This window comes from Dermacentor albipictus, chromosome 10, assembly GCF_038994185.2.
Source record: "Dermacentor albipictus isolate Rhodes 1998 colony chromosome 10, USDA_Dalb.pri_finalv2, whole genome shotgun sequence".
NCBI lineage: Eukaryota > Metazoa > Arthropoda > Arachnida > Ixodida > Ixodidae > Dermacentor > Dermacentor albipictus.
Window position 1 is genome coordinate 48134666 of NC_091830.1, and position 14546 is coordinate 48149211.

Below are 14546 nucleotides of genomic sequence, written 5' to 3' on the forward strand. Positions count from 1 at the left end.
TCGAGACGCAAGAGAGTTTTAACAACATAAATTATTTTATTCGTCAAAACGTCTGGTGGAACATTGGTCAGCGACAGCAACACTGAGACATCGTGAAGGGATAAGAGGTAAACTTGCTTTAAATTATTCACGTAGCGTATCACAACAATAACAACACATATTGTAAATGTGTCACTAGTTTAGATGATATAAATGTACTCTTCCTTCCTTACTTTCGTGGTGCTAGAGGAGCCTTTTTGGCGACCACGGGTAGCTTCTCGCCTTGGAGGTATGGGTTTTTTCCCTGCATTGAAAAGAAATGTCTTCGTTACACACTCTCATAATTTTTTTCGGAACACAGCTAACTTGTTTTTTTCTCGTACTATGGCGCAATTTTACAGACAGAATTGCAGCTCTGAGTGACACAACCTTCTGTGCAGCCTAAGTGAACGGATGTACGGCTTCTCTATACATAAGGCCTTGCATCCATCACAATGCGCACATTAGACTCAATTTATACAGTATGTAATGTACGTAATGCGTACGAAACAAACAATTAGATTACAGTGAAAGAAAATTGGGCTCCACAAGAACAGCAAAGCCTCGACCTCGAGTGCAGTATGTGGCTTTAGAAGATCCACGAAATCACTTTGAACGCTTTTGGTGTGGAAAAAAAAGCAGCTAGCATGAAGGGACTTACAGCTCTTGTCTTTGGCTGCTTGACGGACTTCTTAGACTTTCTCGTGTGTCGCTGTGCATAGGACTCGTGGTCCTAGGAGACAAAAGGTACAGGGGTATGTGTAACTACTGCATGCGTCAAGTGAACGACTACTAAAATGCAATACCCAAATAATGCCGCAAAAGTGCTATTTTATTTCCCAAATTCTACGTTAAACTTTATCGGGAACATCACATGCTTTTTAGTGACACCAGTGTTTCAGTGCAGTCATTTCGTTCCTAAACGACGGCAAAACTCGGCGCCCGTTAACTTTAAGAAGGCCGATAATGCAACATGAGAGATCGAAAAATTACGTTACGATATCGCCGTTACGCACTCAACGAACTGTCTCCAGATACAGAGCTTCCTATTTCTTATTTGTGCAAAAATCCAATTGACTCCAAAAATCACAGAAAGACATGTCTATTATTTTTTTTCTTTCTCAAGAAAATGATCCAGCACTGCTTATTTAGTTAGAAAAGGACACAATGAGACATGACAGGACGGGCGGTACTCCAACTATGTTCACTACACATGAATATGTTCACTCGAAACTTTTAACCACCGCACGATGTTACACAAACTATCACATGGTATGGTAGGATTTCATATTGACACGTATACTTATCTTTATCGGGCAACCACGTTTCGCAGCCTAACAAATGTAATCGCACAGCGTGGGACGCGCCTGTATGTATCCGAAGTTTCTGGAACGTTATCGATGCTTCTATCCGCTGTCTGTTGTCGCCGAACGTTATGTTATCTGATTTCATCACCTGACGCGAATGGTGTAGAACTTTGTGGAAGGCACGCGGGTCCGAACGATTAGTCTGGAACATTCGATGACTGCAGTATAAAAGCCGACGCGCTTGACCAGCTGATCAGATTTTCGACGATCGCCGACTATCTTCGCCGCTTTCGTTCTGCTAAATGTGCAGCCTGTTTTGTGGGCACAGGTTCGCCCAATAAAAGTTAGTTTTGTCGTTCGCAGTATTCCTACTGTGTTCTTCAACGTCACCACCACGTGACAATATATTTAGTTTGTATGTGCAGTTACAGCCATACTTTGTCGTGAGTGTTAGTTGTAAAAATCAACTCCCCGCTAAAAATTAAGTACTGATGTCTCAATGCTGAACCCAAGCTTATTGTTTGCTATTGTGTTTCTTCATGCGTTTCATTCTTATGTCTAAATTTTCTTCTTGAACATCAAACAAGAATTATCGAGACTGTTCTAAAGAGGACAATATTTATCTAGTACCTAGTTAATTATGCAAACGTTATGTGTGAATTCACAAGTCGCCTTATGTTTCTTGTTACGAGTAACCTGAGGAGATATTCTATAAGAGTCCAACTAGTGTACATGTCAATTTCATCTGCTGTTGAAGTTCTGGTTGGCTGTGAAGCCTGGCTGCTGTGAATGCACAGCCCAGCTCAGCAGATCAAAACTTCAGCAGCAGACAAAAATGGACATGTCTACTAAATGGACTCTTACAGAGTGCCTCCCCTGATAATGCTGTGCAATAACATAGTATAGAAATCATACCTCTTTTCTGAAGAATTTCTTTGCCATCACAGTCTTGTGCTGTCCTTCCACCTGTTGGAAAACAAAGAAAGGTTAGTTGCTCAACAAGTGCAGGGGGAGGGTCATGACTCTAGCTTTTATTGTTACCCTCGTTTTGCTCAAGGCAGTGCAACATACTAACAACGTGCAAGCCGTCCAAGTCACCAAGACATACGTTCAGGAACAGAATCACAAACATAACCGTTGTGCGCCAAAGGCTCAGTTTATGTACAAAATTGTGGAGAAAGCAACGGCGATTATTCTCATAGTAAGAGAATAGTCTAACGCTATTAGAAAAAAAAGCTACTCGCTTTTATTAATAAATGACGCGTTTCAAGGTGTATAGTCTTGCAGTTACGACATATAGATGACGTTCGCTGTTTCAATGCATAATTCCGTAAAGAATAGAAGCATTTAGCAGCCCATCTGCCGGCGACTATTTTGAAGAAAGTGGCGGGAGGAGAGAAGCGCCATCCTTTGCGAGCACCCCACCGCGGCGTCTAAACCTTCACACATGCGAAAGCTCTCACGCTGTGGTACATGCCGGAAGGCTCCGCCTCCTCGCTGACGCGCAAAACCATAGACGATGTTACGAAGGAATCTATTGAACCGAGCCAAGGTCTACCTTCACATTGTTGCCCCACCGCCTACTGTCGCAACCTCCGCAATAGCTCGGGATCTATATAAACGCTGACAAAACATTTCCATTAGCTTTGAAAATACCATGACTAGAAGTGACGAGTTTGTGAGAGCTATACGTTCACATCTGCGGTTTGTATATTGATATATTTACTGTTGGCTTCCGGTGTGTGCCACGCAACTCTGTTACTCGAGAGCAAGCGCCATTTGTATCGGCACTGAAAGTCCGACTGCCAACTGCCAGTCGCCAACAGTCAGTCGCCAACCAGGAACCACCTATTCACCAACCGCCGACCACGAAAATGGGCTATACGGCCTAAGAAAGCGATTCGCTTTGAAGAACGCTGGTTTTCAGCACTTTAAAACCCAGTGGTCCAAAAAGTGTGAAAAAGAAAGCAAATAAAGCGACAGTGCGTTTCGAGTCCACATAACGTGCCACTGAAATCGGTGTCTAACTCCTGTTTCAGCAGAATATACATCGATATCCTCTCCAGTCTCGTACATCGCGACGCTGTTTGCAAACCCCAATCTCGGACAAACGAACCCAAGACTCAGGATTGGTTTAGTGGTTTCGAGGCCATTTAAATAACGTACCGCTGTATTACAGGATATTCGGCGACTATGATCAAACGTACACATATGTCTCCATCTGTTCGCTAGGCGAGGCCGCATTATAATAGCGCTATGGTAATGAATGCGCGGGATATATCGGAGAAGCCTTCATCATATTCACAAGAAAGGATGGGATTATATCTGGGGGCCGTCAACGGCTCTACGGGAAAATAAACTTGAACATTTGTCGTCCTAGTTGTAGTGCTCATTCGCTCTTTGAAACTACCGTACATATTTATTGCTGTCTAAGCACCAATTCGTCCATCGTTCCGAAAATAAAAATTGTTCACGCGGCGTGTTGTCGACGCTTCTTCACCGTTCCGTATCTGCGCCGCCTCGGTATGGAAAACCGAGGTCACGAGCAGACGTTAGAGCGTTCGCATCGGAATTGATAGCCAAAGAAGCAGCCAGGATTCTGAACGGCAAACACCCCTCTATCACGGTTCACCACATAGTCTGGTTCCCAGTTCACATGGGACCAGACGTATTACCTGGTCACCTGAACCCAATGCGACAGCCCACGACCATGCGCGAGGTTTCGTATGCCGCGACGGGATGGTGTCTCAGGTGAGTTCGGGAGAGCTCGTCCACAGTGATCCACTAGTTACTTTTAATGAAATCACGTCTGATTACAGAAGGAATATGCAGAGTTTTCTTTTCCCCCATCATAAGCTCAACAGGCCACAAGCTAGCACTCTCCGCATGCTCCAGACGGGGTCCTACCCTTCTAGGGGCTTTCTTAACATGCTCCACCCGGACATTGACCCACTCTGCCCAGATTGTGGCACTGGATTTAGCTCATTAAATCACATGCTCTGGCAGTGCCCTGTGTTACAGGATTTTAACCGAGAAGAAGACTGGACGAAGGCCATCACAGACCCGAAACAGGGCGTCCAGCTCCTGGCTGTCCAGAGGGCCCGTGAACGAGCGGAAAGGCATGGCCTCTCTGTTCCGACATGGGACTAGCCAACGGCTGGGTTAGGGACCTGCAGGCCCCCGCTTAGCTCCTCAGGACTCCGAAAAAGTCGTTCACCACCACCACCACTTTTATACAAGGTGTCTACCAAGATGACATTTCCAAATTCCCCGAGTTTTCCAGGTTTTCCCTGAGTGCCATTGCAAATTTCCCTGAGTGATGCAGACTATGGTTTATGTCAAGACGGGCTGAAACCATATCGCCTGATGCTGTCACTCTCTAGAAAGCATATAAAAAAATAAAAAGCGACTTAATCCAATTGGAATACTAAGGAGTAGTGTTTATGTTATTCAAAAAGAGAATAGAAGGCAGGGGTTAGTAAAATGCACAGGAAATGAAGTGTCTTCAACAAAAATTGCAAATGGGGTCGGACATTCTCAAATACGAACAAAAAGGAGATGCATACAGAAGCAAATATTTCCGAATATGAGCTATTTCTATTAACTTATAATAAGCTCAGTGGTATGAGGCCCGAACTCTCACAATTGAGATTCTCTCTCAACAGCTCGTAAGTCAACCTCACCTGTCCTGACATACTCTCAGCTCGCGCACGACGCCTGAGTGTTGTGTTTTACTACTTTAAAGAGTATTTTGGTTTGGGAGTATCTTGGTCAGTTGCACAGTCCACGACCAATTTTTCGAACTCCCTAGGGGACGCGAAAACATCCGAAAAATCGGCCAGTTGGGAAAAAATACATGCCTGTCATTTACTGCCCTCAGAGGCTCAAACCGCCACAGGCACGTTCGAAAGCGCTCTGAAGGCCTGTCGGTACACATATTAGGCATATCGGTGCTCGTACTGTGACAGGAAATACCGGGTGCACGCGTGTATAACTAAACTGTGTTCCGTGGCAATAGCCCCTTCCCACGCTTGTTATGCTTCACTGCAATACTTTCGCGTATGCTTCACCAAGCAACATTTCTGTACAAAGGCGAAGCTAACTTTCAGGAACCGGCATTGTGCAACGCACTGTGTTTTCCAAGTTTATAAGCCAATCGCGAGGACCACAATGGCGGAGTCCCTGCCATTGCTGACAGCAGCTAATTCTTTCAATAAAAAACTTGGCACCCAACGGCAAGAGGCTTCATAGCGAACGTCGAAGCAGCTAGGCCTAGTGTTGTTGCAGTGGTGGCAACAGCTGCCAGTGGATCTGCGTGCAAGAGTGCCGGTACGAGGTGGCGAAACAATCAAAACGGCAGCGGTGGTGCCTTTGATTATTGCCGTTTCGGACCTGCGGTCACGGCAAAACGTCCGGAAAATCGGACGGCGAAGAGTTCTTGCGTCGGAAATTTCATACATTCTGACACGGTTGACTCTGTGGGGTACGTGGTGGTGCCGCGAAGCCGTCCAAATTATTGGGAATCCGGATAGTCGGTCGTTGACTGTATACTGGCCACTCCTCCCGCCGACGAAAGGGCATCAAAGACAATTCATTACGAGTCCTGTCTGTTACTCGAGCCAGCATTACCGCGACTTTCGAAGCTTTCAATAAAATTGCCGCTAATTTTCCCTGATAGAGGCCCAAATTCCCTGAGTTTTCCCTGATTTTTTCCAGACAACTCAAAATCCCTGAGAATTCCCGGTTTTCCCGGTTTTCCTGGTTGGTAGACACCCTGTTATAGCCTACCTGAGTCCCTAACCTTAGCCCTAAATCTAAGTACGGGAACGTCTCCGCATTTCGCCTCCCACGAGGTGAAACCAGCGGCCGTTGGTCACCAAACCTAAAGGCGTCGTGCTCTAAGTGCGACAAGAATATAATCAACCAGTGAGTCTACGGGGCCCGCCATGCGGCAAACGCTGGCGGACGCTGAACTCTCGTACCGGTACGGCGGGGTCAATGTGCTGCACGATGCGGTCCAGCGTGGACTCCATGAGGCCCTCGTTCTGGATGGAGCGCGCCAGGGCGTCGATTTCGTTCTCCTGGGTGGCGCCCGGGCAGTCGAACATGTGCTCCGTGTCGCACATGCAGTCCTGCGCCGCCTGGTAGTCTCGACTGAAGGCCGCCGTGTTCTCGAACTCTTCCAGGCAGCCGTCCTCGGCTGCAAGCCCGATTCGGGCAACGCAGATTGGGCGTTAAAACATAAAAAATGATAACTCTTGGACATTGTTGGTACATTGTTATAGACGACGCTTCAGTAGTGGCTATTTTAGGCACATCGCTCACGCGTGGAAAGTCCTCACCCGACGCGATGGCTGCTGCCAATGCTCATTTCATTTCGAGAATTGTCGTACCGGTTGTGTCCCCAAGTGTAATTTAGTTCTTGTCCTTTTACTCGGATAGTTGCAACGTTTGTGCGTTTTTACTTGCTCCCTTTGTAACCTGCCAAATTTTCAACTACCATTGCCGATTCTCACTTTTTTATTTTTATTGACGTACTTTTTTTCGTGTGTTGCTTCCATGTCATATTTGCTTGTTGCCTGTCATGTCATGTTACCTGTCATATTTACTCATTATACTTCGTCTTCGGCCTTTCCGCGTTAGTCTATACTCGTGCTAATCTCTTTTATGTTTGTAATAGGCCTCCCGTACAATATGCCCTCTAGGCGAGTGTAAGGACATAAATTAAAAGTAATTAAATAAATAAAGTTGTGCGTATCTTAGTGTTCGTGCTCGTTTGCTCTGTATCGCTATTGCAGTGGTAATCGGCACTTCTTTCGGTGCAGCTAGTGCATATGCACAAGACTACACAAAGTAATAGCCATGCATCTTTTTTTATTTCACTGACTTTCCTGCGCAAGCACAAGGCACTTTATGTTATAGCGGGCACTTTCACCAAGAATTGAGAGTGAATCTAAAGTGGACCTGAAAATGACGAAAAACAATGCGCTCTATATCAACGACGTGGATGTCTATCAGGGTGATATATTTTACTTGTCATCCTCGCCCCAGTGACAAGAAGGTATTGGTTAACCAATAACTACCTACACGTATGCTTTTTTTTCGCGTATCTCGTTAAATTTTTGGCTATTTCTTCGCTAGGCAACTTATCTTTGTATAAGTTCAGTAAATGCCAGTATGTGTAAATAAAGAAATAAACACAATTAAACTTGAAACTGACCACTGACCCATAAACACACACACATATATATATATATATATATATATATATATATATATATATATATATATATATATATATGCAGGGTGCCTACTACGCTGACACGTCCAAAGCCCCTGAGTTTTCCAGGTTTTGCCTCAGTGCCTTTCGAGAATCCTCTGAGTGATCCAGAACTTTTTTTATGTCAAGACGGGCTGACACCACGTCGCTCGATGGCTGTCGCTCTCTAGTAGTCATGTAAAAAAATAAAGAAACGACTTCACCCAGTTTCAATAGTGAAGATTAGTGTTTATGTTAAGGAAACAGAAGGCAGGCGTTAGTAAAATGCATAGCGAATAAAATATCCTCGAAAAACTGAAAAGCCCGTTGCAAATACGAACAAAATGGTACCGCCAATTGCAAATGGAGTGAAACATTTTCAAATACAAATAAAAAGAGATGCATGCAGCAGCAAATATTTTCGAATATAAGCCGTTTCTACCAACTGGCAGCAAGCTCATTGGTATGAGGACCGAACTTTGTCACAAGTTCAATTCTCTCTCTGCCACTGGAAAGTTAACCTCAACTGTCCTGACAAACTCTCTGCCCGTGCACAACGCCTCAGTGTTGCGTTTCGCTGGTTTAAAGAGTTAATTTTGTTTTGAATGATGGACACCTGTCTCTCGGCATCAGCCAACACTGTTTTTTGAGCTCAAGCTTCTTTAAAGCGGTGGCACATTTTCTTTACGATTCATTCCTAAATGCGTCAATCCTTTCTGTTCTCTTATTCCTCCCGCCACGCGTTCACCCTGTGGACCATTCGAAGCATCCTCTTGGTCGTCAATGTCTGAAAGATCGAGCTGTCAGAAAAAAATGAATGCTTGTTTTTTACTGCACTTAAGGGCTCAAATCGCCACAGGCACGTCTGAAAAAGCTCTGAAGGTGATAGAATACGGCAGGTGCACGCGTGTATAATTAAGGAATACATGCTGCGTCCCATAACAATTGCCCCTTACCACGCTTGTTAAGCTTCACAGCAAATCTTTGCGTATGCTTCGTCGCGTACCATTTCTGTATTGAAGCAAAGCTGACTTTAAAAAATAGGCGTCATACAACGCGTCGTGCTTTCCGAGCTTTCAAGCCAATCGCGACGATTATAAAGGCGGACTCGGTGCCATTGCTAACAGCGGCCAATCCTTTCAATAAAAGCACGGCGCCGACTGGCAAGAAGCTTAATAACGAACATCGAAGCAGGTCGGCCTAGCGTTGCCGCGGTGGTGGCTACGGCTGCCAGCGGACCTGCGTGCGAGAGCGGCGGTTCGAGGCGCCGAGCTAATCAAATGGCGGCGCTAGTGGTTTAGATTAATGCCATTTCGGTCCCGCAGTCACGGCGAGAAGTCCAGAAAATCGAACGGCGAAGGATTCTTGCGTCCGAAATTTCAGACGTTTTTATACATTGACTCTGTGGGAGACGTGGTGGCACCGCAAAGCCGTCCGAATTATCGGGCATAGTCCCAAAAATAGTGTATCCGGAAAATCGGTCAACAATGACAACTCCTCCAGCCGACGACACAGCGTCGAAGACATTTCGTTACGATTCCTCTTTTACTCTAGCCAGCATTCGCGCAACCTTCGTTCCCTTTCAATACTATTACCGCTAATTTCCCAAATATAAGCACAAATTTCCAAAGTCTTTCACGAGTATTTCCAGACTATGCAAAATCCCTGAGAATTCCCGATTTTCCCGGTTGGTGGACATCCTGATAACTCAATTAAAAGTTCTGTGGGTCCGGTTCATGGGTAGTTGAAGAAACGAATGGGCATACTTACGAAAATTGCATGTTTAATGATTCAACGTTTCGGCAATGGCACGCCCTTTGTCAGAATAGAGATTTTTATTCTGACGAAGGCCGTGGCATGGCCGAAGCGTTCAACCGTTAAGCATGACATTTTCGTAAGTGTGCCCCTTCGTTTCTTCCACTTTAGATATACATATATAAAGAGTGTGAAAGCGCCGTTATAGCTATGATGGACACACTCTGCATTGATCCCTCTCGAATCTTTCTTTGCGGCTTGGGTTACACTTAGCCTGACACCGGACACATTAAGGCTTGCAGTCACCTGTGTATCCCTTGGGGCAAGGGTTGGGTGGGTTGCAGTAGGCAGGAAGCACAGCGTCAGTTTTCACCACCTGCACGTTCTTGGCACTGCCATCAGGTTTCAGGCGCTGGAAGCCTTCACCGGCGCCACCTGCGGTATAACGACGCGATCAGCGTGGGCTGGTCTAACCATTGCGCAAATATGTGCTGAAAAAACAGTTCCCTCGACAGAGAAAGGCCTCTGGACTGTCCTACTTACCTGTAGCTCTTAGCAAACGGAAATGATGAAAACTAGAAAATTGGGGATGAAAAGAAGCCTTACACTTAAGTTGTCTCTTTCTGGAAGCCATCTAAGGCTTGTCTCTCCCTTCGTTGTTCAAGCTTCTGGTTCAAGTTTAGCTCACTACTCACACGTCAGGGGACGCTGCAAGCAAAACGTCGAATGCAACTACGAAAGCGCCAAAAGGAACCGAGCGGCCCCGATTTGCGTCAGTCAAAATCATACGAAGCCGTCAGATCATAAAACTAAGATAAACTAAGGGGAATAATTTGTTCTTCTAATGGAAGTGAGCAAATAATAAGGTCAATCGAAATGAAAGTGGGCACAAAAAAGCACTTGCCAGTGTTAGGAGGTGAACCCGCGCTCTCCGCTCTATGAATGCTGAAACTCTGAATGCTTAAATTCAAGGTCATCAGTCTTGTTCCCTTTATTAACGAGAGGTATGTCCCTTGCGTCACTTTTCATCACGTCCAAACAGTCACTGCGAGATGACAATGTTCACCAGTTCTTTGCGATCTTATAAATGTCGCATTAGTAGTGCTCGAAACCTCATGCAAATTAGTGCTCCTGCCAACAGAACAGCAGCTGTTATAATTACAGCACTGCTGCCCAATTTGACTCCGACTACTACATTTACAACGACTGCAACTACCTGCAAAAAAGTAATCGTAGTTACCTATGCTACTTTTACTACTTCGATAAGCTGATGCTTTTCAGTAACTTCATTCCGATTGCTACAACTCATTCCAAGAAAACTGTCTCGACTTACTCCTTGCCCCACACCACGACCCCTGTTACTAGCACCACAGGTGTTTCACCTACCAGCGACGTACTGGTGTCCCCAGAGCGAGCTGTGCTGCAAGTACTCCTGGTCTCGAATGCTGGGTCCTCCGAGGATGTCCACCTGAGGGGCTTGACCACCGCCTTCTTTCCTGTACCTGCCCAGGTGGTGCGCGCCGAAACTCGGGTCGCGCTGGTACACGTCGGCCGAAAGCGGCGGCTCCTGCTTGGCGCGCTGCTCGGCGGCGAACTCGAGCGAGCTGTCCGACAGGTCCAGACCGGAGCCCTGGATCCTGGACATTACCTGCGGCCGAGAAGTTAGACGTAGATATACGCAGTGCTGACCCAGGTGTGGAAACACAAGCACATCTGGTGCCCCGTTAGCTAGGCAAGCCCAAGTTTGTCGAAAGCTTCACATCCGGCAGACTGCGCTTCGGAAAGATGGCTCTCGGCGACAACGGAAGTCTGCGGCTGTTAGCAAGCTTACAGCTGATCACCACAGTGATCTAAGCCTGTTTGATTGGTAGCTCGGGGCAGACATCCTTGCGTCTGCCTAACAACCTGGCAACAAACGGCGTTTTTTTCAACAAACTCACAGTTGAAGTTCTGTTTCTCTTCTTCATAACCACTTTGGACATTGCGTGCAGGAGCGCACATGTAAAATAAAATCGAGGCCTATAAAGCCTTCATTCGAAATGCACTTTATTGCATATCAGCCATAACGGGCCAATCAGTCCGCCAGGAAGTTGCTGCTGAACAATATGTCGCAAGTTCGACTCAAGAATGCACTTCGCTTGAGACAAACGCTGGTGTACGGATATTTGTGTGCCCTTTCACTGTGTGCAGATCATGCATATTATTCTTTGTCATTACTACGACATTTTCTCCATCGCGCAGCCGCGGATTTCGAGCTTGAAATGCCACCACTTATGAAATATGCTCCTTTTAATGCGAAGGCATAATATGCCGCATTACACGAAAATCCGTCCGCGTAGTCGGCGTGACAGAAAGATGGTACCGAAAATGACCGACGACGCAAAGACGTCAAAAAACGCTCGGATTGACGCCAAGTTTCTGAGAGAGGTTTCTGTAACGAAAGCGAATTAATTACTTTGGAAAGCAGATTCGGTAAATTTCGGCGTGGCGGGCAATCGAACCCGGGCCTCCAGCGTGCGAGACGAGCACGCTTCCCCAACACCACTGTGGTTGGCGCATTGCAGCGACTAAAGCTAGGCCTCGTGCGTGCGTAGTTGTACACGTGACGACTCAGCCAATGCGGAGGAGGTGGCGCCACGTCATCAGTATACAAGATGACTATAAAAACAAAGATCAATAACGTCCTATTGAACGGCGTTGCAGCGGTTGTTTCGAGTTATGAACTCATCGCGGGCAAGCGAGCGCGTTGGGATGCTTGGCGCATTTTCGTTTAGCTTTACCGAGGCGCAGTTTGAACGCAGACGAGAGTGTGCGCGGACAAGGAATGCGCAGAGAAAGCATTTCACTACAGGGATTACGTTGTTTTCGCATGCCCACGTAAACAGTCTTAGGTATCTCTCTGCCAAATTTTTGTTTTGCTTTTTCATTTTGTCGTTTCGTAAATACTTGTATATGCTAGAAGAGTGTAATTGCACACAGTGTCCGTGAAATTTTCTCTGCACATTGTCCGCCTTCCGTATCATTGTTTTCTACTTATTTGCTCTCGCGAGGGCCCAGGACGCGGCCCGAGCTCGAGGCATTCTGGAATGAGGACGCCTCTCCAAAGAAACATTCACATAATTAGGATGATTATCCTCTCTCTTGCTGAAGCATATGTTTTTCCTGCCGAAGCTTTTGTGCATATTGTGCGCTTCAGGTTACTTCGTGGGAAATCATTCTTGTCGCATTTTTGCTGATCCCATTTGTACCATTGTAAATGTACATCCCAATAGGCTCCACCTTGTGGACTCGTATATTATCTGCATGTTTCCGTATTCAACGCAGTTACGAATGAACAAATAAAAATTGCAAAAATCACACATTTACCTAAAATTCAACTCCTACGTTTATCGGACCAATGATTGTGTATCAACAAATATTGTATCACGCCAGAGAAATGACTGATATCAAATACAATGAATGTTCATTTTCCGTTTATACGCATATATATACAGCGTCATGGTCTCTGAAAAGGAGGCTGTCTGAACAACATGACAAGTCAGGGTGCTTCAAGTATTCGCAGCTCAGTGCGATGTCTCTTACATAAACGTCGTGGAAGTATTGTGCAGGTGCATAAATGAATTTGTGACAGTCATTGTACTATTTTTGTATGGATCAGCCTATCTTCAGAATTATACCACTCACCTGCTTGAGGAAGCCATCAGTGAACCCTTCCAGACCCCGATCATACGAGGCCGGATTAAAGGTGAAACTTCGTGTCGCGGCATTTAGAAGAACAGCTGTGAAGAAGAGTCTGCCGTTGATCATGCTGAGTGATTCTGAAAAAGATGTGAAACTAGCGTGAACACAACGATCACAATTATTTTTATTCAGGCAGCACGGAGCTTGGCAGTCACTTTTGTAGTCCTTATCATCGAAGTCGTACAATTACCGCTTTCAGCACTGCCTCACTATAGAGCAAACTAAAAGGTGACAGTAAAAATAATACGTTTCATAGCAACAACTCAAGTATCCCGGGAAGTTGGAAGTTTTCCCAAACTTTAGTTTAAACGTGCAGACATGAACAGAATATCCCTGCTCCTAAAACAATTCGGCTCCATTTTAGCTCCTCACGGCAGCCATTTGTTGACTGCGACGCATATTGCCTAATGACAAGCTGCCTATTCTCTTTCGTAGCAACAGACGTCAATGCCAAGAACGACCTATGACTATGGGTGCGCGAACAAATGCGCCTACGCAACGCATTGCGCAACAAAAACGGAGTGTTCGACCTTCGAAGAACAGTTCACCGACCAACTTGCCCTCGGTCAGCTCGCACTGCGTCGCACTTTCTGCGGCGACACCGTCTGCAAACAGCGTACGAAGAACACAATGAGAAACGTACATCTTGAGACTCCATACTTACGTCACTTGTGTGCTTTGGGTATATCTGTCGGCGCTTGACGAAGCCCGTTTCTCTCGTCAAAAATGCCGGGTCCGGAAAAATAGCCTCCGCCGCCAGTGTCTCTCCCAGCCTCGGTTGCGGCGTCAAAGTCCAATATGGCGGCGCAAAGGGGGAGACCCTTCCCGACATGCAACGCGCGCGCGACGCCGTCGTCCCTCTTTCTCCGTGCGGCGCGGCTAGCGCAAAAATCGATATCGTCACTAGGTGGCTCCGAGATGGCGCCAGCTCCCCTACGCCGCAACATCTTTGTTCGAGACTCGGGGCTCCGGACGTACGCCGCTGCTCCCCAGGTTGCAACAGAAGAGTTTCGCCAACAGGTGGACTAATAATAGGGGAAGGAACTGTTGCATCAGATAGGTTGCAAAAATTCACTTGCTGTCGCTTCGGCTCATTCGTGGGCATAAACAGAATTTCGATGCCTCATTGTTTTGAGAAGGTGTCAAGGTACGACGATCTTATGATATTAAGGTACGGCAATAGGTTAAGCGTAAGTAGAGACAAAGAAAATATTTCATGAGAGACGCGCAACATAAACAAAAAACTAGCAGGTAGGGCAAGAGACGGTTTAAATTGAGCCCTAATGAAAATAATAGACCGTTTTGTTTTATTTCTACCAAGATTTTAGAAAACCTGAGAAAGCGCTGTTCAGGTTTTCAAGGTTCATGCCTGGAAAAGTCACACATTCTCTTCATATTATAGTACAGTACACAGCAGAATAACTGAAAAGAAAAAATAAATACTTCATTATTTTTCGTATGGTTGC

At 45.9% G+C, this 14546-nt stretch overlaps 1 protein-coding gene across 1 annotated transcript; it reads right to left on the bottom strand.

Moving 5' to 3' along the window:
• Positions 1-16: 16 nt before the first annotated feature.
• 7B2 (Secretogranin_V domain-containing protein 7B2) lies at positions 17-13881 on the bottom strand. Its single transcript, XM_070526560.1, has 8 exons — positions 13745-13881; positions 13024-13157; positions 10726-10987; positions 9646-9774; positions 6308-6525; positions 2241-2291; positions 680-751; positions 17-283 (listed from the first exon to the last, which is right to left on the bottom strand). The coding sequence occupies exons 2-8, from the start codon at positions 13144-13146 to the stop codon at positions 209-211; spliced, it is 930 nt and encodes a 309-aa protein (XP_070382661.1). The 5' UTR covers positions 13147-13157; positions 13745-13881; the 3' UTR covers positions 17-208.
• Positions 13882-14546: the final 665 nt, after the last annotated feature.